Source organism: Pelodiscus sinensis, chromosome 14 (genome assembly GCF_049634645.1).
Source record: "Pelodiscus sinensis isolate JC-2024 chromosome 14, ASM4963464v1, whole genome shotgun sequence".
In the NCBI taxonomy this organism is placed as follows: Eukaryota; Metazoa; Chordata; order Testudines; family Trionychidae; genus Pelodiscus; species Pelodiscus sinensis.
In genome coordinates, this window is record NC_134724.1 from 6457406 (window position 1) to 6483667 (window position 26262).

General features: G+C 49.6%; 2 protein-coding genes across 4 annotated transcripts in view; one reads left to right on the forward strand and one right to left on the reverse strand.

Moving 5' to 3' along the window:
- Positions 1–820: 820 nt before the first annotated feature.
- SLC51B (SLC51 subunit beta) lies at positions 821–21753 on the forward strand. 2 transcript variants are annotated; one of them, XM_014576618.3, is made up of 5 exons: positions 821–1021; positions 11439–11536; positions 14908–15051; positions 17816–17906; positions 21065–21753. In XM_014576618.3, the coding sequence occupies exons 2-5, from the start codon at positions 11497–11499 to the stop codon at positions 21282–21284; spliced, it is 495 nt and encodes a 164-aa protein (XP_014432104.1). In that variant the 5' UTR covers positions 821–1021; positions 11439–11496; the 3' UTR covers positions 21285–21753. The 2 variants fall into 2 exon arrangements, with proteins under 2 accessions (XP_014432104.1, XP_014432106.1); XM_014576620.3 differs by lacking the exon at positions 11439–11536.
- Positions 21712–26262, reverse strand: part of RASL12 (RAS like family 12) — a 36929-nt gene continuing 32378 nt past the window's right edge. For both annotated transcript variants that reach the window (XM_006129189.4, XM_075896910.1), the window contains one exon: positions 21712–25419. In XM_006129189.4, coding sequence (XP_006129251.1) covers positions 25035–25419 — 385 coding nt within the window. In that variant the 3' untranslated portion in view covers positions 21712–25034. The remainder of the gene's footprint in view (positions 25420–26262) is intronic.

Consider the following 26262-nt stretch of genomic DNA (forward strand, 5'->3'; position numbering starts at 1 on the left):
CTGGCCTGGATTATTTAATTGCATTAAGTTACTTCCTGGAATTGTGCCTGTTGTCTTTCAAACATCTTTGCTTCCACAGTAGAAAAACAGGATTGTAACAAGCGTGGGTGGGAAAATATACATAATGGGTTAAGAAAATTGGGGAAAATGAATGAACTAATTTTTGACCTGTGGACAACAGATTCTTCAAATATCAGGGCTGCCCAGATTAGCCATAAAAAGCTTTGTGTGAGAGTATGGACACATAGCTGCATTAATTTTTCTAGGTGGAAAAAAATGAGGCATAATGAATGTGGAATATGATTTGCTTTATTATTAATGCAGTGTGTGAAAACATTGTATTCATTTATTTTAATACATTCCTGTTTTAATGGGATGTGGGGGAGGAGGGAATGTTGTTTGTGCCAAGGGTAAGGATGAAAGGTACTGTCCTATCACAACCCAGGTCCCTGCCAGCTCTTTAAATAGCTCCCTGCTGTATTTTGCTGCAGTTCAGCCAGTTCTTGCCAGAGTTGCATACCTGTGTGTACCCCCTTACTTTCAGCTCTGCTGTAGGGCTCTCATGCATCATAATCCATCTTTCATGGATGGTTCAATCAAAATAAAACCATATTGTATAACTTTTTTATAAACCAGAGTAATGTGTTTCAGTATCTCGCTTTATTCAGATCTCCTTTTTCATAATGGTTATGCAACAACGTGAGTAAATAAATGGAACATTCTTCAAGTTCAACTTGGGGGAAAAGTTCATTCACCCTGTTGTAAATGGAACTAACGGCAGAGGGTGTGTTATTTTCCGGGACTTTAAAAAAGATGCTTGTTGGGTTCTGCTTTCCACATGATTCGGAGCAGCAGAATGAATCACTGTATGCAACTTACAGAAGCCAAGATCTAACAGCTGAAGTGAAGTATCAAGATCTAACTGCTGAAGTGAAGTGCTCAGAAGAGTGTCAAAGCTGCAGATAGAAAAGGAAATTATGTTTCTGATGTAAATCTTGCCGAGAGAACTGCTGGCTTTCTGGTGAGTGCATTTTGGGGTATTTTTGAATGGAGGTATTCTTTCTTTTTATGTCTCAAAACTATGGTAATTTCTGGAGATTTGTGTGTAACATCTACTTGATATTCTTAAGAAAAGTGAGCCTGTCCTTTTACTGATAAGAAAGAGAATTTAATGGGAAGGATATAGCTATCTTCAAATGGTTCAAGGCCTATATATGGAAAATCAGAATAATACTGTGAAAATGTGGAAAAATGTGTAGATTTGCTCCTAGATTTGAATTACTCAAAAGTTAAAAATAATGGTTAAAAAGCGCATCTCTCTCGAGATTTTTTTTCCATCTAATATATTAAACAGTTTTGCTTCCAAGTGCTAAAAACTTTGCTTGAACTGATTCCATAGTTTCATCTTCTTAGACTCAAAAATATTGGCTTCTGTGTACAAGGTATTGTGCACAGGGTATGCAAATTAAGTACTAGAGTTAGAATGGGAGTCATCTGGGATGACATGCAAGAGTGGATGCAATTAACACGCAACCATGAACTAAGGCCAGTGGAACAGAGACGAGAAAACTGTTTTCTGATGTGCTTAATCCCAGCATTTGATTATTGTAATTGTATTATAACATTTTGTATGATGTTGGGGCAAGGAGACAGAAAGGACATAAATAATTTCTTATCAGATTGTCCATATCGATGGCCTTTCTGAAGGCTGGTCTGATCTCTAGTGCTGGTATCAACAAGATATATCACAGAAGGATTGGACTGGAGGACCTTGACTGCAAATTTCAGGTCTGCTGGCCAGCTGATCTACTTTGTCCCCCAAGAGAGACAAAAAATTGGCCTTTATCAACATCACTGGGAGTTCTGTTCCCAGACTGAGCATAAGATGTCTCCGGGTAAATGGCCTAAGCCATTAAAGCCCAGTAAAAGCCAATGTGCCAAATAAAAAGAAAGGGTATATGTGTGACATTCTAGTTTGATTATGCAATAGTAGAATATTTATCCAGTGTTGCACCCGGCCTTAACTCAAATAAGTTTTGTTTTTCTTTATTTGAATCATTGCTCTGGGGCAGGGCTAGGGATGAGGGGTTCAGTCTGCAGGCTTTCTCAGGGAGAGAGGACAACACTAGCCCCCCCTCACTGTAGCAGCTTAGGACCAGGTGAGAAGTGCTTGTCCATGGCCTCTGCAGCTTCTGCAGGCACAGCTGGGGGAGGTGTTCATGCACCCCAGCTGGGGGACAGACAGACACACAGACAAATGCTCAAAAATATATAGTAAATAGCCATCCCTTTCTCCACCCCTGCCCTCTTGTGTCCTGGTCCCCGTCTCTGGCCCCTTGCTACTCCCCTGTGGTCATTCTACAGTAGAACTGTCCCTCCAGCCAGACCCCTCCCTTTCCATTTTATGAGAAACAATCAGATTCCACACCTCCCATTGTTCTGGCACAACCAAACCCTGACCTTGCTTTATGTTATGATAAGAGGAAACTGCATCCCAAATCTGGTGGTCCTAGCTCTTGCAGTTTAAGAGGAGTTCTTGAACAAGCAGGCTCTCAGACAGACAGATGGAATCAGGGAATCATAGAACGCTAGAAGTGAAAGGGATCTCGAGAGGTCATCGAGTCCACTCTCCTGCCCTCACGACAAGCACTGTCTAGATCATCCCTGACACGTGTCTGTCTAACCTGCTCTTAAATATCTCCAGGGATGGAGATCTCTCTCTCTCTCTCTCTCTCTCTCTCTCACACACACACACACACACACTTTATTCCAGTGTTTAACACACACACAGAGGCAATTTATTCCAGTGTTTAACCACCCTGACAGGCAGGAAGTTTTTCCTGATGTCCAACCTAACCCTCCCTTGCTGCAATTTAAGCCCCTTGCTTCTTGTCCTATCATCAGAGGCCATGGAGAATAATTTTTCTCCCTCCTCCTTGTAACACCCTTTTAGATACTTGAAAACTGCTATCCTGTCCCCTCTCAGTCTTCTCTTTTCTAAACTAAACAAGCACATTTCTAAAATATATAGTAAGAAGACGACGGTGTGCCTAGAGGGAGTGGTAATATACTCTTCTTGGCCAGATCCTCAGATCCTAATATGCAGGGCTCGCCAAACCACGGCTCTTCCAGGTTGTAATCTACTTGCCACGGGCGAGTAGATTACATAGTTTGTCAAGCCCTGCTAATATGTATAGCCGGGTGTCACAAGATTGCTCTTGTATAGCTGATCGGTTTGCATGTGTAGGTGCTGGCACCAGAGGCTGGGAGCGCTGCCGTACGCCCTGGTTTGAAATTTCCATCATGACAAGGTTTGCAGTTTGGTTCAATGTTCTCCCAGCATTCCCACTGCACAAATTATTTCCGCGCTCCTTGCCTACAGATTGCTTTCATGAGTAAGGGTTTGCAGGACTGAGTGTTGGGATTTATAAAATATTCACTATCAACATGACAGTCTCCACCATTTGAGTTTCCACAGTTCACTGCCCTTTAATACCAGTGGTACAACTTCCTGAAAAAAACCCTGCCCAATTGCACAGAACTTTTTTTTGAGGGGAACCCTGAGGGTTTTTGGAAGATGAAACTCCATGCAGATGAGCACGTGTATTTTCTCTGGAAAGTACAAGGAGGGGATTTTGCCATGGTTCAGTGTAAAAATCCAGCTTCTAAAAAGAATCTGAAATCTTTCCAGTGTACTATCACCCAAAATAACAGGGGGGAAAATGTTCAGCAAAGATGATGAAATATTGACATCATTGTGCATAGGCCTGAAATTACCTAAAGCTAGGAAAATCTAGAAACCAGCTTTCTCTTTCCTGAGCTCCCCAATTTGTACCAAAGTACAAAGTATTAAAGTAACCTGAGCACAGTGGCTGGTGTCCTCAGACATCTAGCCATCCTGAAGCAAGTCACTAATAGCCCGCCAAACTTAACTCTGAGTCGGTTATGATGCAATTCTAGAGTGCTTAGCCCAGGGGGTCTAAAGGCTATGTCTACACTATGAGTTAGGGGTATGAGTCCCCTGTTTGAATACCCATATTTACACTAAGCTTACTGAGCTAACACAATTGTACAAAGCAGTGTAGCACAGGAGTGGAGGATTAGCTGTGCTAAGTCCAACCCTGCCTGAATCTTGTGGATGTATACTCGGCACAGCTAAGTGGTACCTCCACCGCCATGATGCATGTTGCCATGGCTACACTGTTGTTTATTCGCGCACAAACTTAATGAGAAGGATGCGTGGTGAGGGAGGGTACTGCACTCCTGACAGAGCCAGTAAGGCTGTGGTGTGTGTCGTGGGATGTCGAGTCTGGAAGGAAATGGGGAAGAGATCACAAAGGCCATGTCTACACTACGAAGCTATTTTGAAATGACGAAATTAAACGTAAAAACTCCCAATTTAACGAATTCGAACTAGCGTGCCCTCACTACAGGGAAGCATCAAAATGAGTCCGAGGCAGGCTCTGTTAATGTGGACGCGCTACCTTAACTCTGGGTAGCTCCAGGAGGCCTCCTGGAGGCCAATAAGTTTGAATTAGCAGCACTGGAGTGTCCGCACTAACAATATTTTGAAATTCCTATTTCGGAATTAGCATTACTCCTCGTGAAAAGCAGGAGTACAGAGTTTGAATTCCGTGAACCGTTATTTCAAAATAACGGGGTTGGTAGTGTGGATGCACCGCTTAGAAAATCAACCGGGGGGCGAGGTATTTTGGAAGTAGGTCTTAGTATAGACTAGGACAAAGTCTCCGGCAGAGATATCACTAGAGATGTTGGGAATTTTGTGACTAAATGTTTCTTCATCAACTAAGGCCAATTAGTCAAAAATGGAAACTCTTTGTGGGAATGCATTCATCTCAGTGAAAGGATCCTTACATCAGGACAGAATTTCTGGACAGAGCGAGTGTGCTACCCCTGCTGATTAGGGCATTCAGCCAGGACCCGGTAGAGTAGGGATCTGAGTCTACTACATCCTATGTGAATGTCCTAACCAGCATTCTATGCTCTTGTTACATTTCAAAGCAGCGCAGTTTCATCCTGCTGCAGAGTGAAACCAAATTCCGGAATCTTACCTGCGGTTGCAAAATCTTGTGATCCAGCCCATCCAGTCACCAGCCCCTTGCTTTGCGTTACTGAAACAAATGAGACACTGGGAGACAATGATTTTAAACATGAAATGTGGCACATCACAGTGATTGTGAAAGGCCCCCCGGCGGGACTGGCTGACCAGTCTGTGCTCCCCAAACTCTCTAGTCCCCCATGCTCAGTTCAGGCTTTTCTCTGCTGGAGGCAGATACATGGAATTCAGTGTGGCTTATTTTGTGTGGGAGAGAGATGGAGTGTGAATATAAGTATGAAACTCCCGTCAGGAACGTGGGGGCCTGGAAGATCTCTTTGCCCTTTCCATAACAGTCGAGGGTTTGCCCAACTGTCCATTAGCAGCATTTCCCCTCTTCTTACTCCTATGCAATACAATGCTTGGCTGCTGCGCTCCACCCTAGAGGTGGCTGCCTTTCATAGGGGAGAATAGCTCAGTGGTTTGAGCAATGACCTGCTAGACCCAGGGTTGTGAGCTCAGCCCTTGAGGGAGCTATTTAGGGATCTTGGGCAAAATCTGCCAGGGATGGTACTTGGTCCTTCCAGTTCTATTTGAGAGGTATATTTCCATATATACCGTATTTTCCGGCGTATAAGGCGACTGGGCGTATAAGACGACCCCCTAATTTTTTAGTTAAAAGATAGGGTTTCGTCTTATACCCCAGCGCCCCTCCGCCTCCTTTGCTCCCGGTGTCCCTGGTCTGCTGGAGACGGTCCCCGCGGAGGGGCTCCGGCGGCGGGGCAGCTCAGGCGCGCCTGGGATGCCCCGCCGCCGGCTTCCCCCGAGGCTTTGCAAAGCCTCATACCCGGCGTATAAGACGACGCCCGATTTTGGGAGGATGTTTTTTAACATCAAAAGTCGTCTTATACGCCGGAAAATACGGTATGTCTTCTTTCAGCTCTCAATGGGAGTTGGATCTGAGGAAGGATTTCAGGATTTTTCCTATAATTCACGGAGCATTTGGGGATAAAAGATGCCATATACATCGGGGCGGCCCGTGAGCCTAGGCAAACTAGGCAGTTGCCTAGGGTGCCGCCGGCCCGGGTGCCCGATGATGATGTCATGGGGCACCCAGTGATTATGTCATGGCCATTTGTGACAGACCGGGCCGTGTCTGGGCACAGCTGAGGGCGTCCGCTCAGGGCGAATTGCTCAAATCCGGGGCTCCTTACAGTCCCCCTGACTGGCGACCTCTCCAAACAGGCCACAAACCAGTCTCACAGAGCGCTTCAGCAGCCTGCCTGAAGCCTCCCGAGCAAAACCCCTCCGACACCCCAGCAATATCCGTGCCCCAGATGGCCCCGGGCCTCATACACAGGTGGGGGGTCCTAGCACCCAATCCCACCTACCCCGAACAAGTTCTGTCCGGTTCCAAGAAACCAGCCACAGATCCCTGGTCAATTTACCCTCTGGACCTTACCCACAAATCACGCTGGGCCAATCCTTTAGAATCTATATCTAAAGGTTTATTATTACAAGAAAGAAAAGCCTGAGAGTAAGGTTATTAAAGTACAGTACGTTACATGCACCGAATCTCCCAGTCCTCGATGTAGGCTCTAGCAGAGATGTTGCAGCTGCTGGTTTAAAAGTTCTTATTGCACATCCTACGATCAGGATGGGTTCACAGGTCTTCCGGGCTCTTCAATCCCTGCAGTGCTGCCTCTGGGATGAAGTGCTGAGCTGAGAACAAAATGGCATCGACCACATGGCCTCTTTATACTCCTTCCTGGCCTCTTCTTGTATGCAGCCAGTCACCTGGTCAGAGGCCAATCTCTATGTTTCCTGCTGGCTGCCCTCAGGTGACAAATCCCATTCTTTGGGTGTGTCCATAGCCTATTGAGAGTCATTGTTCCACAGAGCTTTGCTACTCAGCCTGTCCATAGCCATGCTTAACCACATTCACAGAAATATTCAGCTTCCACACAGATTACAGATTCCTACCTACACACACAGACATTATACACTCACATAAATAGCGTACATAAGATCAACAAACAATAATCTCCCATTCAATACCCCACACGGCTCCCCCCACACCAATTTCTGGGGCCAACACCCCCACCTAGGGGTGCAGCAGCGATCTGGCTGCTTCCCTCCAATTCAGCAACGTGACACCATTGACAGCCATGCAGGTGGGGGCCATCCTCCTGAGGCACCAGCTGCTGCAGCCGGCCTCAGGCCGCTCCTGTGTACATATCATATATAGTTCTTTGAACACATTATTACACAGAAAACATCCCATCAAGATTTAAAGCATTCACTGCTGGGTATCTTGTTAGAAGTAACACTCAGATAAATTCTTTCCACCCCATAGTTTGCTTGTTCTTTCCGTGGTGAACATCGGCATGTCAGTGTAATGGAGAGTGAGGTAACTCGTCCTCCGGTCAGGGGGTTTAGTCTCAGTCTCGAAAACAGTGGTTCTCAACCTTTCCAAACTACTTTACTCCTTTTCAGGAGTCTGATTTGGCTTGCCTACCCTCAACTTACACTCAAAAACTATTTGCTGACAAAAGCAAACATCAAAATACAAAAATGTCACAGAACACCGTTACTGCAAAATGTCTGACTTTCTCATTGTTATCATATACTTATACAATAAACCAACTAAGTAAATATTGGACTTACATCCACTATATATCTTAGTTTCTCTGTCTGTTTGATCAAGAACTCCTCCTGAATAATCAAAGCCAGGCAGGGGTGGCCAGTAACTATAGGCCGACTCGGCCGTCGCCTAGGGCACCGCCTTCAACGGGGAGCCCGATGATGACGTCACGGGGTGCCCAGGGCACCCAATGATGATGTTACTCTATTGACAGCCGTGCAGGCAGGGGCGCCGATCACACGTTCCGCCTGGGGCGCCAGCTGCCGCAGCCCACCTCAAACCGCTCCTGAAGCTAGGACCAACAAATTCGGTAAACCACTCCCTCTTGTCATAACTTAAAGCAAAATCCGGGTTTGGTTGTGCCTGGAAAATAGGATGTGTCTCTGGAATGGGACTGCTTCTCAAAAAACCAAACAGAAAAGAGTCAGACTCGCCAAAGCAAGTATAGCCCTCGCCACTGACATAACTGAGCGAATGTTGAAAGAGACTGAACCAAGATGAGCCAGAACACTCGGATGAACCTGGAATAGGATCACGTCTCAATAAACTTTACAGAAAAGAGATAAAATGGATACATTTGGAGTAGTGCTCTCTTTTGGTACGACTGGGCAATGCTGGGCAAATCTGTTAGTTTCAGTATATACAGGCAGTCCCCAAGTTACGCGGATCCGACTTATGTCGGATCCGCTGTTACAAACGGGGATTTTCTTGCCCCAGAGGACTGGAGCGGCGGGACGCCTGGTCCCGCCGCCCGCCTCCTCCGGGGCGAGAAAAGCTGCTCCCCGTCTCCCTGGTCTGCTGGGGGAGCCAGCAGACTAGGGAGACGGGAAGCAAAGCGGCGGAGGACCCGGGGCCGGACCCGCGGCCGCTTCCAGATCAGCTGGAAGCGCCGCAGGTCCGGCCCCGGGTCCTGCGCCGCTTTGCTCCGCGTCTCCCTGGTCTGCAGACCAGGGAGACGCTGAGCAAAGCCGTGGAGGACCCGGGCCGAACCGCGGCGCTGATCTGGAAGCGCCGCGGTCCGGCCCGGGTCCTCCACCGCTTTGCTCCGCGTCTCCCTGATCTGCTGGGGGGGACGCAGCTAGTGCCCCCCCCAGCAGACTAGGGAGACGTGGAGCAAAGCCCGGGGCCTGTGGTAGAGCAGGTGGGGCGCTGCCAGTTGGTCCCGCAGCACCGCTCCTTGGCGCTACTGGACCAACCCGGCAGCACCCCAGCTGCTCTGCCCCAGGAGTCCTGATTCAGCCGCTGCTGATCAGTTTCAGCAGTGGCTGAATCAGGATGCCTGGGGCAGAGCAGCTGGGGTGCTGCTGGGTTGGTCCAGTAGCGCCGAGGAGCGGCCGCACTACTGGACCAACCCAGCAGCACCCGAGCTGCTCTGCCCCAGGCGTCCCCAAGTTAGCCGCTGCTGAAACTGATCAGTGGCTGACTACAGGAAGCCCGAGGCAGAGTTGCTCTGCCCCGGGCTTCCTGGAATCAGCTGCTGATCAGTTTCAGCAGCAGCTGACTTGGGGATGCCTGGGGTTTTTAAGTTGAATCCATATGTAAGTCAGAACTGGTGTCCAGATTCAGCCGCTGTTGAAACTGATCAGTTTCAGCAGCGGCTGAATCTGGATGCCAGTTCCGACTTACATACAGATTCAACTTAAGAACAAACCTACAGTCCCTATCTTGTACGTAACCCGGGGACTGCCTGTACTACAAAGAGTGGTATAAACAAGCCATTGTCCCTATGAAATTTTAATTTGCATTGACTTTGCTACTGCTTTTTATGGAGTCTATTGTAAATCGGGGCAAATATCTCCATAAGTTACTGTACCCCCAGAAGACTTCTGCTTACTCCCAGGGGTATGTCTCTCCCTGGTTGAGAACCCCTGTTCTAAAAAGCAGTGCAGCTGCAAAACAGAACATTACAGAACCATATCTGCACATGTAGTGCCTAGAACTTGACTGTCTGTCATGAGGAAATGAGCCTGCAGGCGTAACTGGCTGTAAAATATGAACTTTGAATTGTTAGGAAATTGTAATCTGTGACCTGCAGCCCGAAAAAAGCAGTCGCCGGGTGAATAACCAGTAGGACAGATGTTTCATGTCAGAGTCAGCAGGGTCTTTATTAGCATTCATTGAGCAGCATAACGAGTGGGTGAGCAATCACTAGGGGCCACTCTGAGGTCAGACAACTCACTTGCGAGATTGCCAATTAAAGGCAGAGGAAGGAATGGAGGAGGAAAATCGGGTGGTTATAATAATAAACGAAAGGTGGAGCCCAAGTAGCTCCAAGACGGGTGATGGGACAGTCATCTGCCCAGCGGTACGTCGCAGCTCACTCCCGGAGCAGGCTGGGAGGGACGAGGTTTTTACCATAAAGAGTAAATTAAGTCGTATCGGTCCAGCAGGCCAGAAACCCCTCCCCCACCTGCCCCTGCCACCCCGTCCCCCACGCGCACACACAGTCACAGCTGTGTGTGGTAATTAGCCTGCTCCTTGGCAGGCTCAGCAAACAGGCCATGAACTGAATGGGCCGCAGAGACAGAACAACCAGGGGACACAATCCCTCCAGACAGGACGGAGGCGTGTGGGTGGGACAGACAGGCAGAGCGTGGGTAGGAGCGGAGGCTCGGGGTGGGTGGAGGATGTTCACCCTGCTGAGGCGAGGGAGGCGCATGGCTCTTGGAGCTAATGAAGAACAGGAGACACCTACCCTTCAGCCTGGCATCAGGAGCTGCCTCCTTCCCCTTCTGCTCACGGAGCTCTCAAGGCCTAGTCACTCCTGCTTTCCTCTGACGGGCGGCAGATGCTCCCCCATCCTGCCCCTCCCATGCCATTTCTCGGGTGCTGGGTGGCAGGGGAGCCAGTCAGGAGCAGCTGGCACCGGAGGAAGGAACAGAGGAAAGAAGCTGGCTCCTAGCGGCAGGCCAAGGGCTGCTTGGGCAGGGCTGTTCCCTGGCCGGGGGGCTCTTAGAATCAGCGCTGTGTCCCGTTCAGTCAGCTTGGCCTGGTGCGATGAGAAGAGACGCACGCAGGCGTCGAAGCTGGACTTTGACAGAGGTTTATAAAATCATGACTGGTGTGGACAAAGTGAATAAGGAATTCACTTATTCCCGCAATATAAAAACGAGGGGTCGCCAAATGAAATACACAGGCATCAGGTTTAAAACAAACACAAGGAAGTTTTTCTTCACTCAGTGCACAGTCAACCTGTGGAACTCCTTGCCAGAGGATGTGCTGAAGGCTAGGACTTTAACAGGGTTCAAATAAGAGCTAGATAGATTCATGGAGGTTAGGTCCGTCAATGGCTATCAGCCAGGATGGGTAGGAATGGGGTCCCTAGCCTCTGTTTCTCTGGAGGTGACAGGGTGGGATCCCGTGAGGATTACCTGTTGTGTTCCCACCCTCTGGGGCATCTGGCATTGGCCACTGTCAGCAGACAGGATACTGAGCCAGGATGGCCGTTCTTATGTTCTTATGTTCTTTGGAACCTATGTCAGAACGGGCTGATCTATCAGGCTTTGGAACAGGCTGGACTTCCCATTGCTCCTACATTTAAAATGAGACAGGAGAGAGCACAGGAGACGCTGGAGAATGAACATGTTGGCCTAATGTCTGATTCCTCTGAGCCTGTTGCTGACGCAACATTATTTTGCATTGATACAGGCAGTGGCCGCGAGTACTAGTGAACTACCACAAGCCACGCTCTCAGGGGATCAAGAAAGTGTCCACCTCTTGGCTTTTTTTCTTTCCCAGGTTTCCAAGTCCCATACTTCGGAGACGCCTGCTCCATTTTAGAATTGTATCTACAACTATGAAGTCCCTCTGGATAATCTTGTTTCTACTGGTGCAAGGTAGAGTCTTTGCTTGGAGAAAGGCCAACATGAGGAGCAGCCCCTCTCATCCCCACTCCAAGACAGCCCCTTGTCTTCAACTCTTCCCCACGTCAGGCTGGGCAGGTGGCCCTGCTGATCAGGGTGGCAGAGTGAATCACTCTGGGACAGAGCACTAGGTGCCCCGCTTATCCTACATCTACACGCCCAATTGCCACATTTGGCTTGAAAAGGAACTTTTGCACCTGGAGTGTCCATTTGAAGGTCTGTCGGGACGTTAGCAAACACAGGTACCTGTCTGAGTGCACCCGTGCATACACATGGTACCTGCGTGTGCAATCTAAGTGTGCTATTGCTGTGAGTTTCCATACACATCTGGGGCTCTGGCTCTCCTCTAATCTGTATTGGCCTAAATCTGGAGTAACTTCAAATTCTCCACTCAGCTAAACTGTCACAATTCCATTGACATCAGGGGAGTTACCAACAGTAGGCAAAATGTGGCCCAAAGTCATTGGCTATAGTGGGGGACTTTCCTCAAAGTGCTCCCAGCAGAAATGTGCTAGGACTGAAATACCCCAAATTAGCTAGTGAAACAATACAATAGTAGCTGAACTTGCTATTTCCCTGAATGCTGAGAGAGCCAGATCACAGATGTAGGGGGTAGCTGGGTTGTAGACTGAGGATGGGAATGAGGACATAGCTAGACTCTTCCCCCAGCTGCAGAGCAGCAGTTTATACAGGATGGCAGTGGATTTCCTTCTGAAACCCTAAAGCCAGGTCTACACTGGTGGAGAAAATCAATGCAAGATACGCAACTCCAGCTATGTGAATTGTGTACCTGGAGTCGACGTATCTTGCATCGATTTTCTGGGGCAGCTCCACAGTGGGAGGTCAATAGCCTAAACACTCCTGTCAACTTCGCTTGCTTCTTACGACATGAGGAGAAAGGCGGTTGACGGGGGTGCCCGCAGCGTTTGATTTAGCAGGTCTTTACTAGACCCTCTAAATCAAACCCCAGAAGACCGATCGCCTGAACATTGATTCTCCCATAATTGGAGATAAGGCCTTAAGCTCCTTGGAATAACAACAGGTTCAAATCCCACAAAAGCTGGCTCAGTATTGCCAAAAGAAGGAAACTGATCTTCATGCAGTTCACGGCGCGTGTGGCTTTTGCATGACTCCTCTCTGCTCTCCAGAGACATTAAAGATTGCTTGATTTGATGACTGCCTTTACCATGGTTTGTACAGAACTGTCCCGTCTGTACAGGAGGACTGTGCTCAACCTCTGGTTTCTTTGCAGGCGCACAAGGTTTTCTCATCCACAATGCTAAAGTCTGTGGCCGTGTCGACATTGACATCCCTTTCCAGAAAGTAGGAATAAGAAATCCTCCGGAAAAGGGCTTATTTTCCGGAGAATCACGTCTAGACTGGCGCTTTTCTCTGACTTATCCCCAAGCCGGAAAAAAGCGGCAGCCATGTAAATGCAAATGACGCGGGGGATATTTAAATCCCCCGTGGATTTGCAATTGCGATGTGTCTCATTAGCATCCCTTTCCCGGAAAGGGATGCCAATGTAGATACAGCCAAGCTGTGTTTACAAGCCAGCTCCACAGATGAGAATTTCCTCTTAGCGGGCTGTGATCCCACATCAGAGTTCCAACACTGGTCTTGGCAAGACAATTCCTTGCTCAACGAAGGTACTGGGAAATGTCTGTCTGCCAAAGGAGGCAGCAGAGAGCACCTAAGTCCCTGTGAAAGTGCAGCACATGCAAAGTGGGAGTGTGTTGATTTCACACTGCATTCTGTGGGTAGCACCCATCTATACCTGACAGCAGAGAATAATACAGCCTCTCTGGGGGATATGAAAAGCGCAGCTGCCTGATGGCGAGTCAGTAGGAGGCGAAGTGTATGTGACGAGAAGCCAGGTAAACGTCAGACACCGAAAAGAAAAAGACACTCACTAAACACATGCATCCCTTGCTAATACCATGCACTGAATTTGCTGTGGTTTTGCAGTCCTGTGTGTCACACACAAGGGGGTTCTGCAGTCCCGGCCAATCAGCTGAAAAATATCAGCTGGGTTTTTCTAACTTTTTTTCTCATGACCCAGTTGAAGAAAATTGGTGATGCCACGAGCCAACATAATTTGACTGGAGTGTGGGCTCCGGGGTGGGGCTGAGGAGATGTACGAGAGGGCTCCGGCTTTGGGGGTGTCAGGGCTGGGGCAGGAAGGGCTCACATGGAGCAGCTCCTGGTTAGCGGTGCAGTAGGGGGGCTGGGCAGCTTCCTGCCTCTCCTGGTCCCACAGACTAGGCTGCGCTCCAGAAGCAGCCAGCAGCAGGTTCCCAGCCAATGGGAGAGCAGAGCTGGTGCTCAGGGCAGGGGCAATGCACGGAGCCCTGTGTGCTCACACACACTCATAAACATACCCCCCCCCCAGGAGCTGGACCTGCTGCCGTCCGCTTCTGGGGTGCAGCACAGTCTGCAGTTCATGACAGGCAGGCAGCTGCCTTAGCCCCCCCCCCCCCACGGGTCACCTGATCCACCTGCAGCAACGAGACCCAGTGCCTGACACTCCACGTCCCAGGACTACGTCACTCCCCGTAGTCTGAAAACCGCTGTACAAGACAGCAGTCTGCCCATGGAAGAAGCACGTAGAGAGAGGTTGGTACTACAGGTCCCAGACGGTGGAAAATCAACATCGGATTTCTCAGTTTGTTTAGGTAAAACCTGAGGTAGATCTGAGGTCATTTGAATTAAAGGCACAAGTGTCTCTAAGGGTATGTCTACACTACCCCGCTAGTTCGAACTAGTGGGGTAATGTAGGCATACCGCACTTGCAAATGAAGCCCGGGATTTGAATTTACCGGGCTTCATTTGCATAAGCGGGGAGCCGCCATTTTTAAAACCCCGTTGGTTCGAACCCCATGCAGCGCGGCTACACGGGGCACGAACTAGGTAGTTTGAACTAGGAACCAGCGGGGTTTTAAAAATGGCGGCTCCCCGCTTATGCAAATGAAGCCCGGGAAATTCAAATCCCGGGCTTCATTTGCAGGTGCGGTATGCCTACATTACCCTCCTAGCTCGAACTAGGAGGGTAGTGTAGACATACCCTGACTGGCCACCAACAGGGAAATCTGATTAATAACAAGATTGGTAGCGATTGGAGCAGACACAAACATTTCTCTCGGATTCCTGTTCCCTGTGTTTAATTCTGGGCTCTGTTCGCAAGCTCGCTTTTGTACCCGCACGCTCGCTTTTGCGCCTGCACAAGTGCCCATGTGCAACAAGAGAAATTCAGCGCCGGGAATCAGTAGTGAGGCTCTTCCATCCTGTGCGTTTGCCACAGAACCACGGTGTCCAGTCAGTCCATCTTTCTGTTTTTTTCACAGAAAAGGCAGAGGGAAGCAGTTATTCCTCCATGGCTCTTACCAGCACACGAGCACATGCCGACGCGGCAGGCAATACCACTCGTGCAGTGACTATTTCTCAAGAACAACTTCAGGCGCTGCTGTGGTTTTACCGGAGAGAAGATAGTAGGTACCATAAATAAACATGGTAGACCTTCAGGGGCTGGAAGGGAAACACGTGCCTGGTTGTGAACCTTGTTGGCTTCAACCATAGAAGAGGGCCAGAAATGATTTTTCTGTCCCAGGAGACTTTTTGAGCTGTAGGAAAGTTTTGCTGTGCTGAATCAGGATGAAAATGCAAACTTCGAAAATGTTTGTGGACCAATAAGCTGAAAAAGAATTGGGATTGGCTCACTCAAAATGTTTAGATGGGGTCATTTCAAAACGGTTTGGTTCAAAGTCAAGCTCTTTTTAGGTTAATTCCAATTTAAAAAAAATAAAAAGCCATTTGGAACCAGCCAATGAAACTTTTGGTTTCAGAAATGTCAAAACGTGGCATGTGGACAATTTTGAAACTTTTTGAAATTTGTTGTTCCAATTTTTATTTTTTACTTCGGTGATTTTTAAAACCAGCTCTTTCCCTAGAAAACAATTTCAATGTTGAGAAATCAGCCTTTTCCCAAAACCTGCTTCATCAGGAAATTCCCATCCAGCTCTCTTCAGAGCCTGTGTTATAAATCTAGGTCCTTCCCTGGCTTGGGGTGGTCCTCCAGAATCAGAAGGCAAAGCCAAGTGGGATGGGAGACGTTTTATTACCCTGATCTCCCTTGCAAACTTTTACAGCCCACATGGAAACTTCTCCAGCGTGCTGGCTGACTTTTCTGCCCTGTGTGTCTTCCAGCCGTGGGAGTAAAGGTCTGTGATCATAGGCTGCTTCAACAAAGCAGGAAGCATGGATCAATATGACCTGAGCCGAGGCCATACAGTCAATCCCTCAGCCAGAGAGGGCGGCAAAGCTCCCTTGACGTTTGTGGTGCAGGATCAGAGACCTAGCGCCCCAGGGGAAAACTGGGAGAGAAAAGACTTTGGCATGGAAGCCAAAGGACAGCATGCAGAAGAGCACAGGCATGCCATGGAATTTGATCATTAAATATTAGCTTTTAATGGGCCACATCCCAAAGTCAATGGAGCTTTGCTCAAGTAAGGACTTTGGGACACGACCGCTTGTGATTCCTCGCTGATAACATTCCTCGCTGCTTCAGCCCTAGACTCCTTCCTCCCCTTTGGGCCAAAGTCTAAACCCCCGTTTCAAGGGGATTTAATTCTGCCGGGTGCTTTAGCCTCAGAACAAGCAGCTAGCTTGGGGTGCTCCTGCATTTGGGGCACACAGCTCTGGAGATGTGCCCTCGGAGCAGGCTGCTTACGAGCACTTCAGAGGAATGCGTAGGACCTGAAAGGTCACAGGGGCTATCCTGCAAACTGTCCTGCTGTTCACAGCACTTGTGAAATCAGCAGGGGTGGGGAGCACTATGAGGAGGGATTAATAAGACTGGGACTTTTCCGATGATTAAAGGTCTATAAAATCACGAGTGGAGTGGGAAAAAAGGGAATGAAGAAGAGTTATTTACTCCTTGCCATAACACAAGGACTAGGGGTTACCAAACAAAATTAATAGGTATCTGGTTTCAAGTAAATAAAAGGAAGTATTTCTTCATGCAGTGCACAGTCAACCTGTGGAACTCCTTGCCGGAGGAGGTTGTGAAGATCAGGACTTTAACAGGGTTCAGAAAAGAGCTAGATAAATTCATGGAGGATAGGTCCATTAATGGCTATTAGCCAGGATAGGAATGGTGTCCCTAGCCTCTGTTTGCCTGGAAATGGGTGACGGGGAGGGATCACATGATGATTCCTTGTTTCTGTTCACTCCCTCTGGGGCACTTGGCATTGGTCACTGTTGGCAGACAGGATACTGGGCTAGAAGGACCTTCGGGCCAACCCAGGATGGCCGTTATCTGCTCATTGTGAGCTCTCGTGCATTGTGTAGGAAACATTCAATCCCAGTCAGGTGACTAAAAACCTCCAAGGATCTGTCCCTCGGGGCTCCTGTGGATCAGGCCCGCCTGCAGCAAGCTCTTCTCTGGGCATCTAATGTATGCACTGTGGGCTAGATCCTGAGCTGATCTTCCTCCCCAGCGTCAGGAGGGAGGGGCAGGGCCCAGAGGTGGCAGCGAGCTTGAGTGGGCGATTCTTGTTCGCAGGCTGTCGGTTGGATTCTCATAGGTGAGGCTGGGAAGGAATTTTACCTCAGATTGGCAGGGGGTGGGGGTTTCACCTTCCTCTGCAGCATGCGAGGGTGGGTGGCCTGCCAGGATCACCTGGCTCCAGCTTATTAATCATTCCCCTGCCACTGCAGGGCATGGGGCTGTAGCGCCCCCTCGTGCTCCTTCCCAAAGGCAGTGTAGCTTCCCGGGGGCTGTAACCCTTCCGGCTCACTGCGGTCGCGGGGTCAGCCCGCCGGCGCAGAGTGGAGCCGATGGCCTGGGAGCTACAGGCGCTCACACGGGGTGATCGGGTGGGCCTCTCTGGCCCCCAACTCTATGACTCCATGAAGACAACCCAGCACAGCCCCCTTCGTGCTCCCTTAATCCTGCAGCCAGACTCAAAGGGCATCGGCCAGGAGCCCCCGGGCCCTTCAAAATACCCCCAGAGCCTCTGGCAGCGTGCCACAGTGCTGAAAGGCTGGGGGAGTGTCCCCCCCGAACCCGCCTCACCCCTTTTGCCTGAGTCCCCCCCTTCCAGGATCCCCAGAGCCGGCTCCCCCAGGACCCAGCGCAGTCTCTCACCCACCCTACCTGCCGCTGGTCCGCACCCAGCACAACAGGGCTGCGCCGTGGTTGGCAGGACGGCCGTGCCCACACCGACCTCACTTGTCAATGCTTCCTCCCCGCAGTGTCCACGTGGAACTACTCCATCCTAGCCCTGTCCATTGCGGTAATGTTTCTGGGCTTTCTGCTTCTGGGAATAAACGTCATGGCCAACAGGTAAGGCTCGCAGAACGCTGGTGGTCCAGGGAGGCTCATCCCCACGGCTGGGGCCCGGGGGAGAACAAGGCCACGGAGACACCATGGCAGTGTAGGCAGGAGGACGGCTGCCCAACCCTGAACAGGGCGCCCCATGGATGTGCGCCTGTGGGGGACCAATAAGCCTGGGTTTATCTGTTACCGTGAATGGTTACATGTAGGCTCCTGGTCTGGCAGAGCCGGCTGCCACCCCATGCTCTAGGCTGTGTCAGAGCCCCCAGAGCGGGGCCGCAGCTGGCTCCCTGGGATCAGGGTGGGAGCCAGGAGTTTAAAAGCCAGAAGCAGCGGCACAGGGCAGCAGCTGGTATGTGTAATTTTCAGCAGTTACAGGATTACCCAATTATCTGCTTTTTAACATCCCTAATTCAAATGCCGCCCAGCTGATTAGCAGAGCACCTATAACTAGGTTTTGTTTCTTCTGGTGGTGCACATTCGCACGTGCCTCAGTGCACATCAAAATTATTCTGCACATGGTTGGAAAAAATCTGCACATGGATGAAAAAAGATTAGAGGGAACATTAACAAAATCTAATAGGCCTCGGCCCACAGGAGACTTAATCCAAAATCCCTCAGTGCCTGTGTGTAGAGACGTCCTGCCAGGGTCGGCCCGAGGCACTCTGGCGCCCTGGGCACGGGCGTGCGGCACCGCCCCTGGAGCGCACGACACATGAGCAGGCCCACCCGTGGGGAAGCGGGCCCGCCCCTGTGTAGGGCCCCGCGGCTGTGGGGGGAATGGCTTTGCTGGCCAGTGCCGCGGGGATGCGGGCGGGCCAGCGCTGCGGGAGCCGGGCGCATGGCACCTGATGGCAGCTGAAAGAGACGCCGCACGCCCCTTGCAGCTGCTATCAGGTGCCCCCCATCAGTTGGCGCCCTGGGCAGCTGCCCGGCTCGCACATGCCTCCGTCCGTCCCTGCGTCCAGCGTTGGGATACGGGCTCTCCCTCCCTCGGGTGCACAAAGGTGTGTGGGCTCTCTGCATGCTTCTCCCCTCCCCCCGACATGTCCACCCATCTCCAGCCAGGACACTGTCTGAGGGATTGTGATGGAGGAACATCATGCTATTCAAAATGGGCTCTTGATCATGCTTGGTTTTAAGAAGGGGCTATCTAAGAAATCATCCCAAGGGGTATCCACCCAACCACAGGACTATTTTCAAAACTACTCCAGCTCTTCCTTACCCACTAGGCTGCTAATCTGAATGCACTGCACGTTGAAAGCTGTTGCCATCTGATGGCGGCCAAGCACTGGAATGACTATGACTGTGTGTCAGGCACAAAAGAAATCACTGGCACATCCGAAACATTAGAGTAATAGAAATCCACACGTTGGATTTGCATCATGCTTTTCACCTGTTTCCTAATGTGCCATACAAAGCCAGGCGGTTGTTACCCTGTTTTGCCAAATGAGGCAATTGATGCACAGAGGGAGGGTTGCATCTTAATCCCCTTTCCCACAGTGGAAGAAAGCCCAGCTCTATGCTCCTCGGAAGGGCTGGCTTGTTGGTCCGTTCAGTTTCCTGTTCTGCTCTGCCACCGACTTCTTGTGTGATTTGGCCAAGTCACTTAGCCATTCCGGGCCTCTGTTTCCCCATTTGTAAACTGGAGATAAGAGCATGTTCCTAACTCACAGAGCTGCTATAGGGAAAAGATCCATTTTAAAAAGATTGTGAGGGGCTCAGATACTCTGAAAATGGAGGCTGAATAAGAACCTAAGATTGATAAAGTGTGAGAGAGAGCTCAGGATAATAAGATCTCTCCCATCCCACTCTGCCTTGCCTATTCAAAACAAGCGTTCACACCATTTGGTTTCTAGAGCAACAGTGGGATGTAATCAGTGTCAGATGTAGCATCAGAGAATGTCTCAACCCTCAAAATCTAGTTTCCGCTGGAATAACACCAGTCTGCAATATTCAAACACGTTGGTCAGCAGGTACCTCGGAGTTGAGCATTAGACAGTCTTCTCCTAAGGCAACACATTTTGCACCTCACTCCAGCCACAATCATTAGCATTTTCTTGTCATTCTAACAGAAGAAAGCAGCAGCAAAAGTCATATCAGATAGTCCTGCTGTGCATCTAATTTTGATTATTGCTCGCTGGTGTTAGGCAATTGATTCACATCAGGAGTGGGGAATCTCTGGCCCACGGGCCGGATCCGGCCCCCAGTTTACTTGGATCCAGTCTGTAACGAGTCTCAGGCCTTCCCCCGGCAGCAGAGCAGGCCAGTGCTCACACGCCAGCCCTGTGGCAAAGTTTCTGAGCCCTGGCACCCTCCCCACCCCCACGGGACTGGAGGAAGAATGCCTGAGCTTATTGCGAGCCAGATCAGAAAGGTTTTTCTTTTTTGGAAGGGGAGGGTTGTTTTGGTTCTTTCGCTTCTTGGGAGCCAGGTCAGTGAGTTTATGTATTTTATTTTATTTTGTTGCTAGGATCCTGATCAGTGAGTTTTGGGGTCTTTTTGGAGGGAGGGGGGCTGGAGGTTGGGTTTTTTTTTCTCTCACTTGTGTGTGGCCCCCAACTGATTTTTCTGAGTGTCAGGGACTCCAAACCAAAAAAGTTTCCCCACCTCTGATTTAGACAACTCGGTGTACAGGTTGAACCTCTCTAGTCCAGCACTCTCTGTCCAACATGATTTGAGTGAGCTGGATGTCCACTTCTCATGGGTGTGGCCAAATTTCCGCAGTCCCATCAAGTTTGTTTACAGCCACCAGTCCCGGCTCTCAGTGTTCTGTGCTGTGATTTAGCTCTAATTTACCCCTAAGTGCCTTCTAACATCCCAGTATTCAGTGGATTTGCTGGTGATGCTGCTAGACAATATTGACCTCCTGTGGTTCAGCAAATTCTCTGGTTCGACACTGGTAAAGTCCCGAGGGGGCTGAACTGCAGAGGTTCAACCTGTATTATATTTTCTCTTTGGATTTCATTGATAGTAATATAAACTCTGCAGCTGCATGTACTTAAACACTTCGCTCCACGTACATAACTTGCTGCACCTGGGGTTTTCTAAACATCGTCCCCTAATGTACACACAGTGCCGAGCAGCGCGTATGCCAGTTCCGCACCAAAACCCTGCTCCGGGTCTGCTTTTTCACTTGTTGCTTCTTGTTTCTCCCTCCCCATTAGAAACAGGAAGATTATCCTGTATAAACAAAGTGCTGATGCTGAAAAGCCAAGTGAGCCGGAAGCCAAGCCACCCTTTGTGCATTTGAAGGAAGACAGTAACTTGAATCCTTTAACACAAACATTGATTCCAAACCAACAAAGACCTGGGGAAGTTCTGGTTCAGTGGAAAGATGGCAATGTTACAACCCTATACTCAGACAAGGCTGAGGAAGACGTCTAACAGCAAGTGCAGTCGGCATCTAGACCCTAGACACGTTTCACAAAGGGTTGTGTATCTAAATTCATCCTAACTGAAGCTTTGGAAGTTAAGCCCCGTTTATCAAGTGGAATAAAAAGAAATAGCAGAGGAGGTTCTTCAGCGTGAGCTGCTCCTGACTCAGATGCGGTCTGGTCCCGTCTGGTTTGATGCCAGTATGGTCCCATCCCGACCTGCTGCTGCTGTCAGTTGGTTCCAGGATACTCCTACATACCAGCTTTGCCCACCCTCTCTCAGCTGTCATTCGCCTCCCCTGCAAAACAATCAGATGAGCCAAACCAGACAAGGAAGGGGGGAGTATTTGACGCTAGGCCGCCTGGAAATGCCATGCTTTAAAACACCCTGTGAAGGTTCAGCAAGAAAAAGCGGAAGCTAAACAGATGTGCTGAGGCGTCGTTAAAAGTTGCCTTTATTAAAATATTTTCCAAAATCATTGAATTGAAATTGCGTCATTATAGATACAGGACTTTACAGTGCAGAGAAGTGCAACTCTGTAGAGAAGCAGAGTAATTACCGTCCCCAAACCATGTACAAAAAGGAAAAGAAAGGACATTGCCTGGCTTACGGAAAGTGGCCTGCTCGCTGTGATTTGGGCTCTTGCTTGAGAGCTCTTCAGCATTCTCTCCAGCAGGCATGGATTGGCAACACCCGCAAATAATTTAAGACAAACAGAATATGTATCAATTTTATACACACAAGGTCTTGTTTAACCCCACTTCCTAAAGGAGTAGTCCATTGGCAAAGTGTTTGAAAAGGAACATGGCATTTTAAAAAAATCGTTACAAAAAATTTTGGCCCAAGCTATTTCAGTGCCTGGGCTTTGCTTTTATACCCTCGGATGTGCTTATTCTGCTGCAGTTCTATTTGCAACCTTTTTCGTTTCAATTCACAGTCTTTCCTTGCTTATTGCTTAATGCACAATGTAAACACTCCTCATTTTATTTGCTGTGCACGCCATTAGTTTGGTTTGCCATATTTAAATCAATTTGCCCCTGGAGGGGCACTAGTCATTCACTGGGAGTTTTTGCGGCAGAAAATATGCTAATGAGGGACAGACTTGCACAAAACGGAAGTGGCTACACTGCTTCGTTTTGCGCAAAAACCCCTAGCGCAAAAAGAAACGGCAGAAAATATGCTAATGACATCATAACTTATGCTAATGAGTCCCTCATTAGCATATTTTCTGCTGCAAAAACTCCCAGTGTAGACATAGCCTTATAGACTAACCCGCCACCCTTTGTGCATTTCTGTATTCTAGTGGCTGGTGTCCTGCCATGAGATAGGCCTACCTGCTGCAGTGCTCTGACATTCCACTAGAGAGCTCCGTGGTCACGAAATTTAATTGATCAGCCCAGGAGCGCTTTGTGTCAACATTTTGACACAAACGTAGCAAGAAGGACTTTCATCACAGGCGCTGTAGCAAGTTCCCTGTAATGGAATTTGTAGATCTCTAAACAATGGACCCCTTCCTGCTCCCATGGAAGTGAAAGGGAGTTTTCCCACTGATCCCAGTGGGAGTTGCACAGGACACAAACTCTGGATTTGCAGATGAATCTAGTTAGGACTGCAAATATATAGCAGTAATTTTAAGGGACCAAACCTTAGAAGACCACTGGCATTTTCACAAACATTGGAAAGCTAGGACATTTCCAGGTACAGTTTAAAGCCCCTACTTCCCCCTCAACTGTTGGTAAGCATGGAAATTTAGTCAAGATACTCCAAACAACCTTATTTCTGACATGTATCTCTGACCACCTTCTACCTAAATTCAACAGACATTATGCCTTCACCCTACTGATCTTCAGCACTGACAACATGAGCCCGATACTACAGCTTGTCCACAATTCCAAGTTGTGGTCACTTTCAAAGTTGCAAAGCGAGCGGGCGGGCCTGGGATGTGGCAGATCTGGGTTCATATCCCTGGTCTGCCAGAACCAAAGTGATCTGGGATGGACACTGTTGTGAATCAGACAGAAGCATGAATTTTGACCCAGACCAGTGCACAGACAACTCCCTTGCTCGCCCACATGTCAGTGGAAGGCCTTAGCCACTCCCCTTCTCACTCTCAACCCTTCCTGACAAAAGGTCTGTGAAAATCAACACCTCTCCGTAAATCATTCTGTGATGAAGTCGTCTATTCCAACCAGCTCCACCTAGGGTTGCCAGATGGTTGAAACAAAAATACCGAACACTCACACACACACCCCAAAAAAAAAACACCGGGAAAAATTTCTGTTGATGAAAAACAAAGGGGAGGAGACCAAAGTTGTTGAAAAAAAAAGGAAGGGACTCCAAGACTTATTAAGCAAAAAAAATATATTAAAATAAAACAATATTAAAACAGCATGTCTCCTTTAAGAGTGAGTGCAGGGATAGGAACGGGGAGCAGTTGAGCACTAAGACCTAGGCAAGTCATTGCTTCTCCTTGGTCTTTTTGCCAGCAGCCATTTTGTGCCGGCAGCCTTGCAGAACCAGGTAAGCATGGGCTCTGGGGTTAGAGGGCTGGGGGTGTGAGGAGACAGGGGGAGCTTTGGGAAGGGGGGGAGGCCAGGCGCTGAGTGTTTGTAGGGTTGCCAGGTGTCTGGCATTTTCGCCTCCTGGCCAGGGGAAAAAATCAGAAAATACCGGACATCTTAGGTGTCTGGTATTTTCTGAATTTTTTTTACCAGACAGGAGGCGAAAATACAGGACTGTCCGAGTGAATACCAGACACCTGGCAACCCTAGCTCCACCAAGTATTTCCACCTGGAGTCCCAGGCTGAGCATTACATCCATGCCATCTACGGCAGGGGTGACCAACCTAGGCCAAGGAGCCAGAATATACCATTGTACCTCGGCAAAGAGACACAGTAACACATGCACTGGAGGCAAGGAGGGAGGGGGGAGAAGCGAGGGTGCAACAGGATCCAGGGAGGGGTCAGGCCATGGTGGAGGCCTTGAGGTAAGGGGTGGAGTGGGGGCAGAGCCGGGGGTTGAGCAGTAAGCACCCCTGACACATTGGAAAGTTGGTGCCTATAGTTCTGAAGCTGGCTCCTTTGCAAGGAGTCACAAATTAACTTCTGAAGAGCCCGTGCAGCCACCCCGATCTACATGATCACTGTGGTTACAGACTCTGGCCCCAGTTATTCTACAGGCTGCCCATCTTGCCTCATCAGCTGGTGTGCATTTACGGGAGCTGATTCTCCAAGACGTGCTACACCCGTACAAGTAGAGAATCTGGCCTCCTGGGCAGACAGTGTAAAGTGTATTTAACCTGTGCCCAGGAGAGGGCATTCAGCCTCTCACGCTGCTGACGTGATGAATATAACGTAGGCTTCCTCCTGCGCTCCATGTCCTGTTTCTGCTGTAGCAAAGAGCTTTACTAACACTCAGTGCAAATGAATAGGAGTAACGTGCCAATCCCGCAGCGACGCTGAGCTACAGGGACAGGACAAAAAGTCGGTGATTTAGAAGGAAGCCATGACAAAGTTTCAGACTCTTCTTCCTTCAGTCCTGGGCCTGCTATTTGCCTTCCAACCAAAGTGCTTTGCTGTAGAACTTAGGCCCCAACGCATTGTCAGTAAACACAGAAGACGGTCTGTAAGCCTCAACGGCCATGGAAATTGTCAACTGCCACTGTAGAAGTTGGAGAAGGTTCCTCAGGATGCTATGAAAGCCAAGGGCTGCTCTCTTCCAATCCCTTTGAAGCAGTAAATGCGGGGGTGGGGATAAGGCTTAAAATATTTTAAAGCCCTTCAGTAAGGTCAACGTGGGAGCTTTCCTCTTGCTTTGAGCCCGTGACGATTTCACGGTGACCAGCTTGGCTTGTGCCACAGAGGGGATCTCTTTGTAGTTGACTGTGGAAAGGGTGTTGAGCGTGCAGCTGGCCACGCCGTGCTTGGAGGCCACAGCAGTTGGGGCAGCAAGGTGCAGGAAGGGCCTCTCCTCTGTGATGAACAGTGGTCGGGCCGGCAGGTTCCTCTCCATCTCCCTCCTCACTTCCCGCACTGCTTCGTGGAACACGTGCTGCACAGCCTCGAACTCCAGGCAGGCAGAGACCTCATAAAACAAGCACCCGTACGTGGCAGCTAGAGACACCCCTTCAGCTTTGGTGACCTGTCTGACAAAGGAGAACAGGAAGGGATGTGAGCTGAGCAGAGAGCACAAATCATGTCCAAGGCACAGGCTCAGGGTGTAAGACAGGGCTGGGCAAAATACGGCCCGGGGGCCAGATCCGGCCCACCGAGTCACCGGCTCCGGCCCACGGGCCACTGTGCCAGGACCCTAGGCACACAGCTGCCGTGATTTAAAGCACAGTCCATGCAGCTTTCTGCTCTGCAGGGAGAGGAAGGCTTCATGTGATCTCCCTGCCCCAGCTCAAACTTCAGCTCCTCTTGGCTGGAAACAACCAGCCAATAGAAATTGACCCCAGCCAATCTCTCAGCTCCTAGTGGCTGGAACAATTGTTCCAGCCACTAGGAGCTGAGTGATTGGCCTGGGAGATGGGGGTAACACAAGCCTTTTCGCTCTCCCAGAGCTGCGAGCCATGTGGAGGGACCGGCCTGTAGTTTTAAGTGGTCTGGGGGTGCAGCAGGCAGGGAGCCCAGCCTGCCTTGGGGTGCTGCAGGGCTGCTGGCCAGGAGACACTTAGGTAAGTGCCTCCCAGCCAAAGCCTGCCTCTGGCACCCCAGCCCCTCCTACACCCCAACTCCCTCCCCCAGATCACCATCCAAACCCTCTGTGCCCCCTACTCCAGGTGACAACTCCCTCCCAGACCCTGTACCCCCTCCTCCACTCCACCCCCAAGCCAGAATCCTCTCCTGCACCCATACTTCCTCCCTGTTCCTACACCCCTATCCCCTGACCCAGATCACAACCCCCTCCTTCACCCATACTCCCTCTCAAACCTCACACCCTCTCCTGCACCCCTTTCCCTTACGCCGTGCGCCCTTCTGCACCCAAC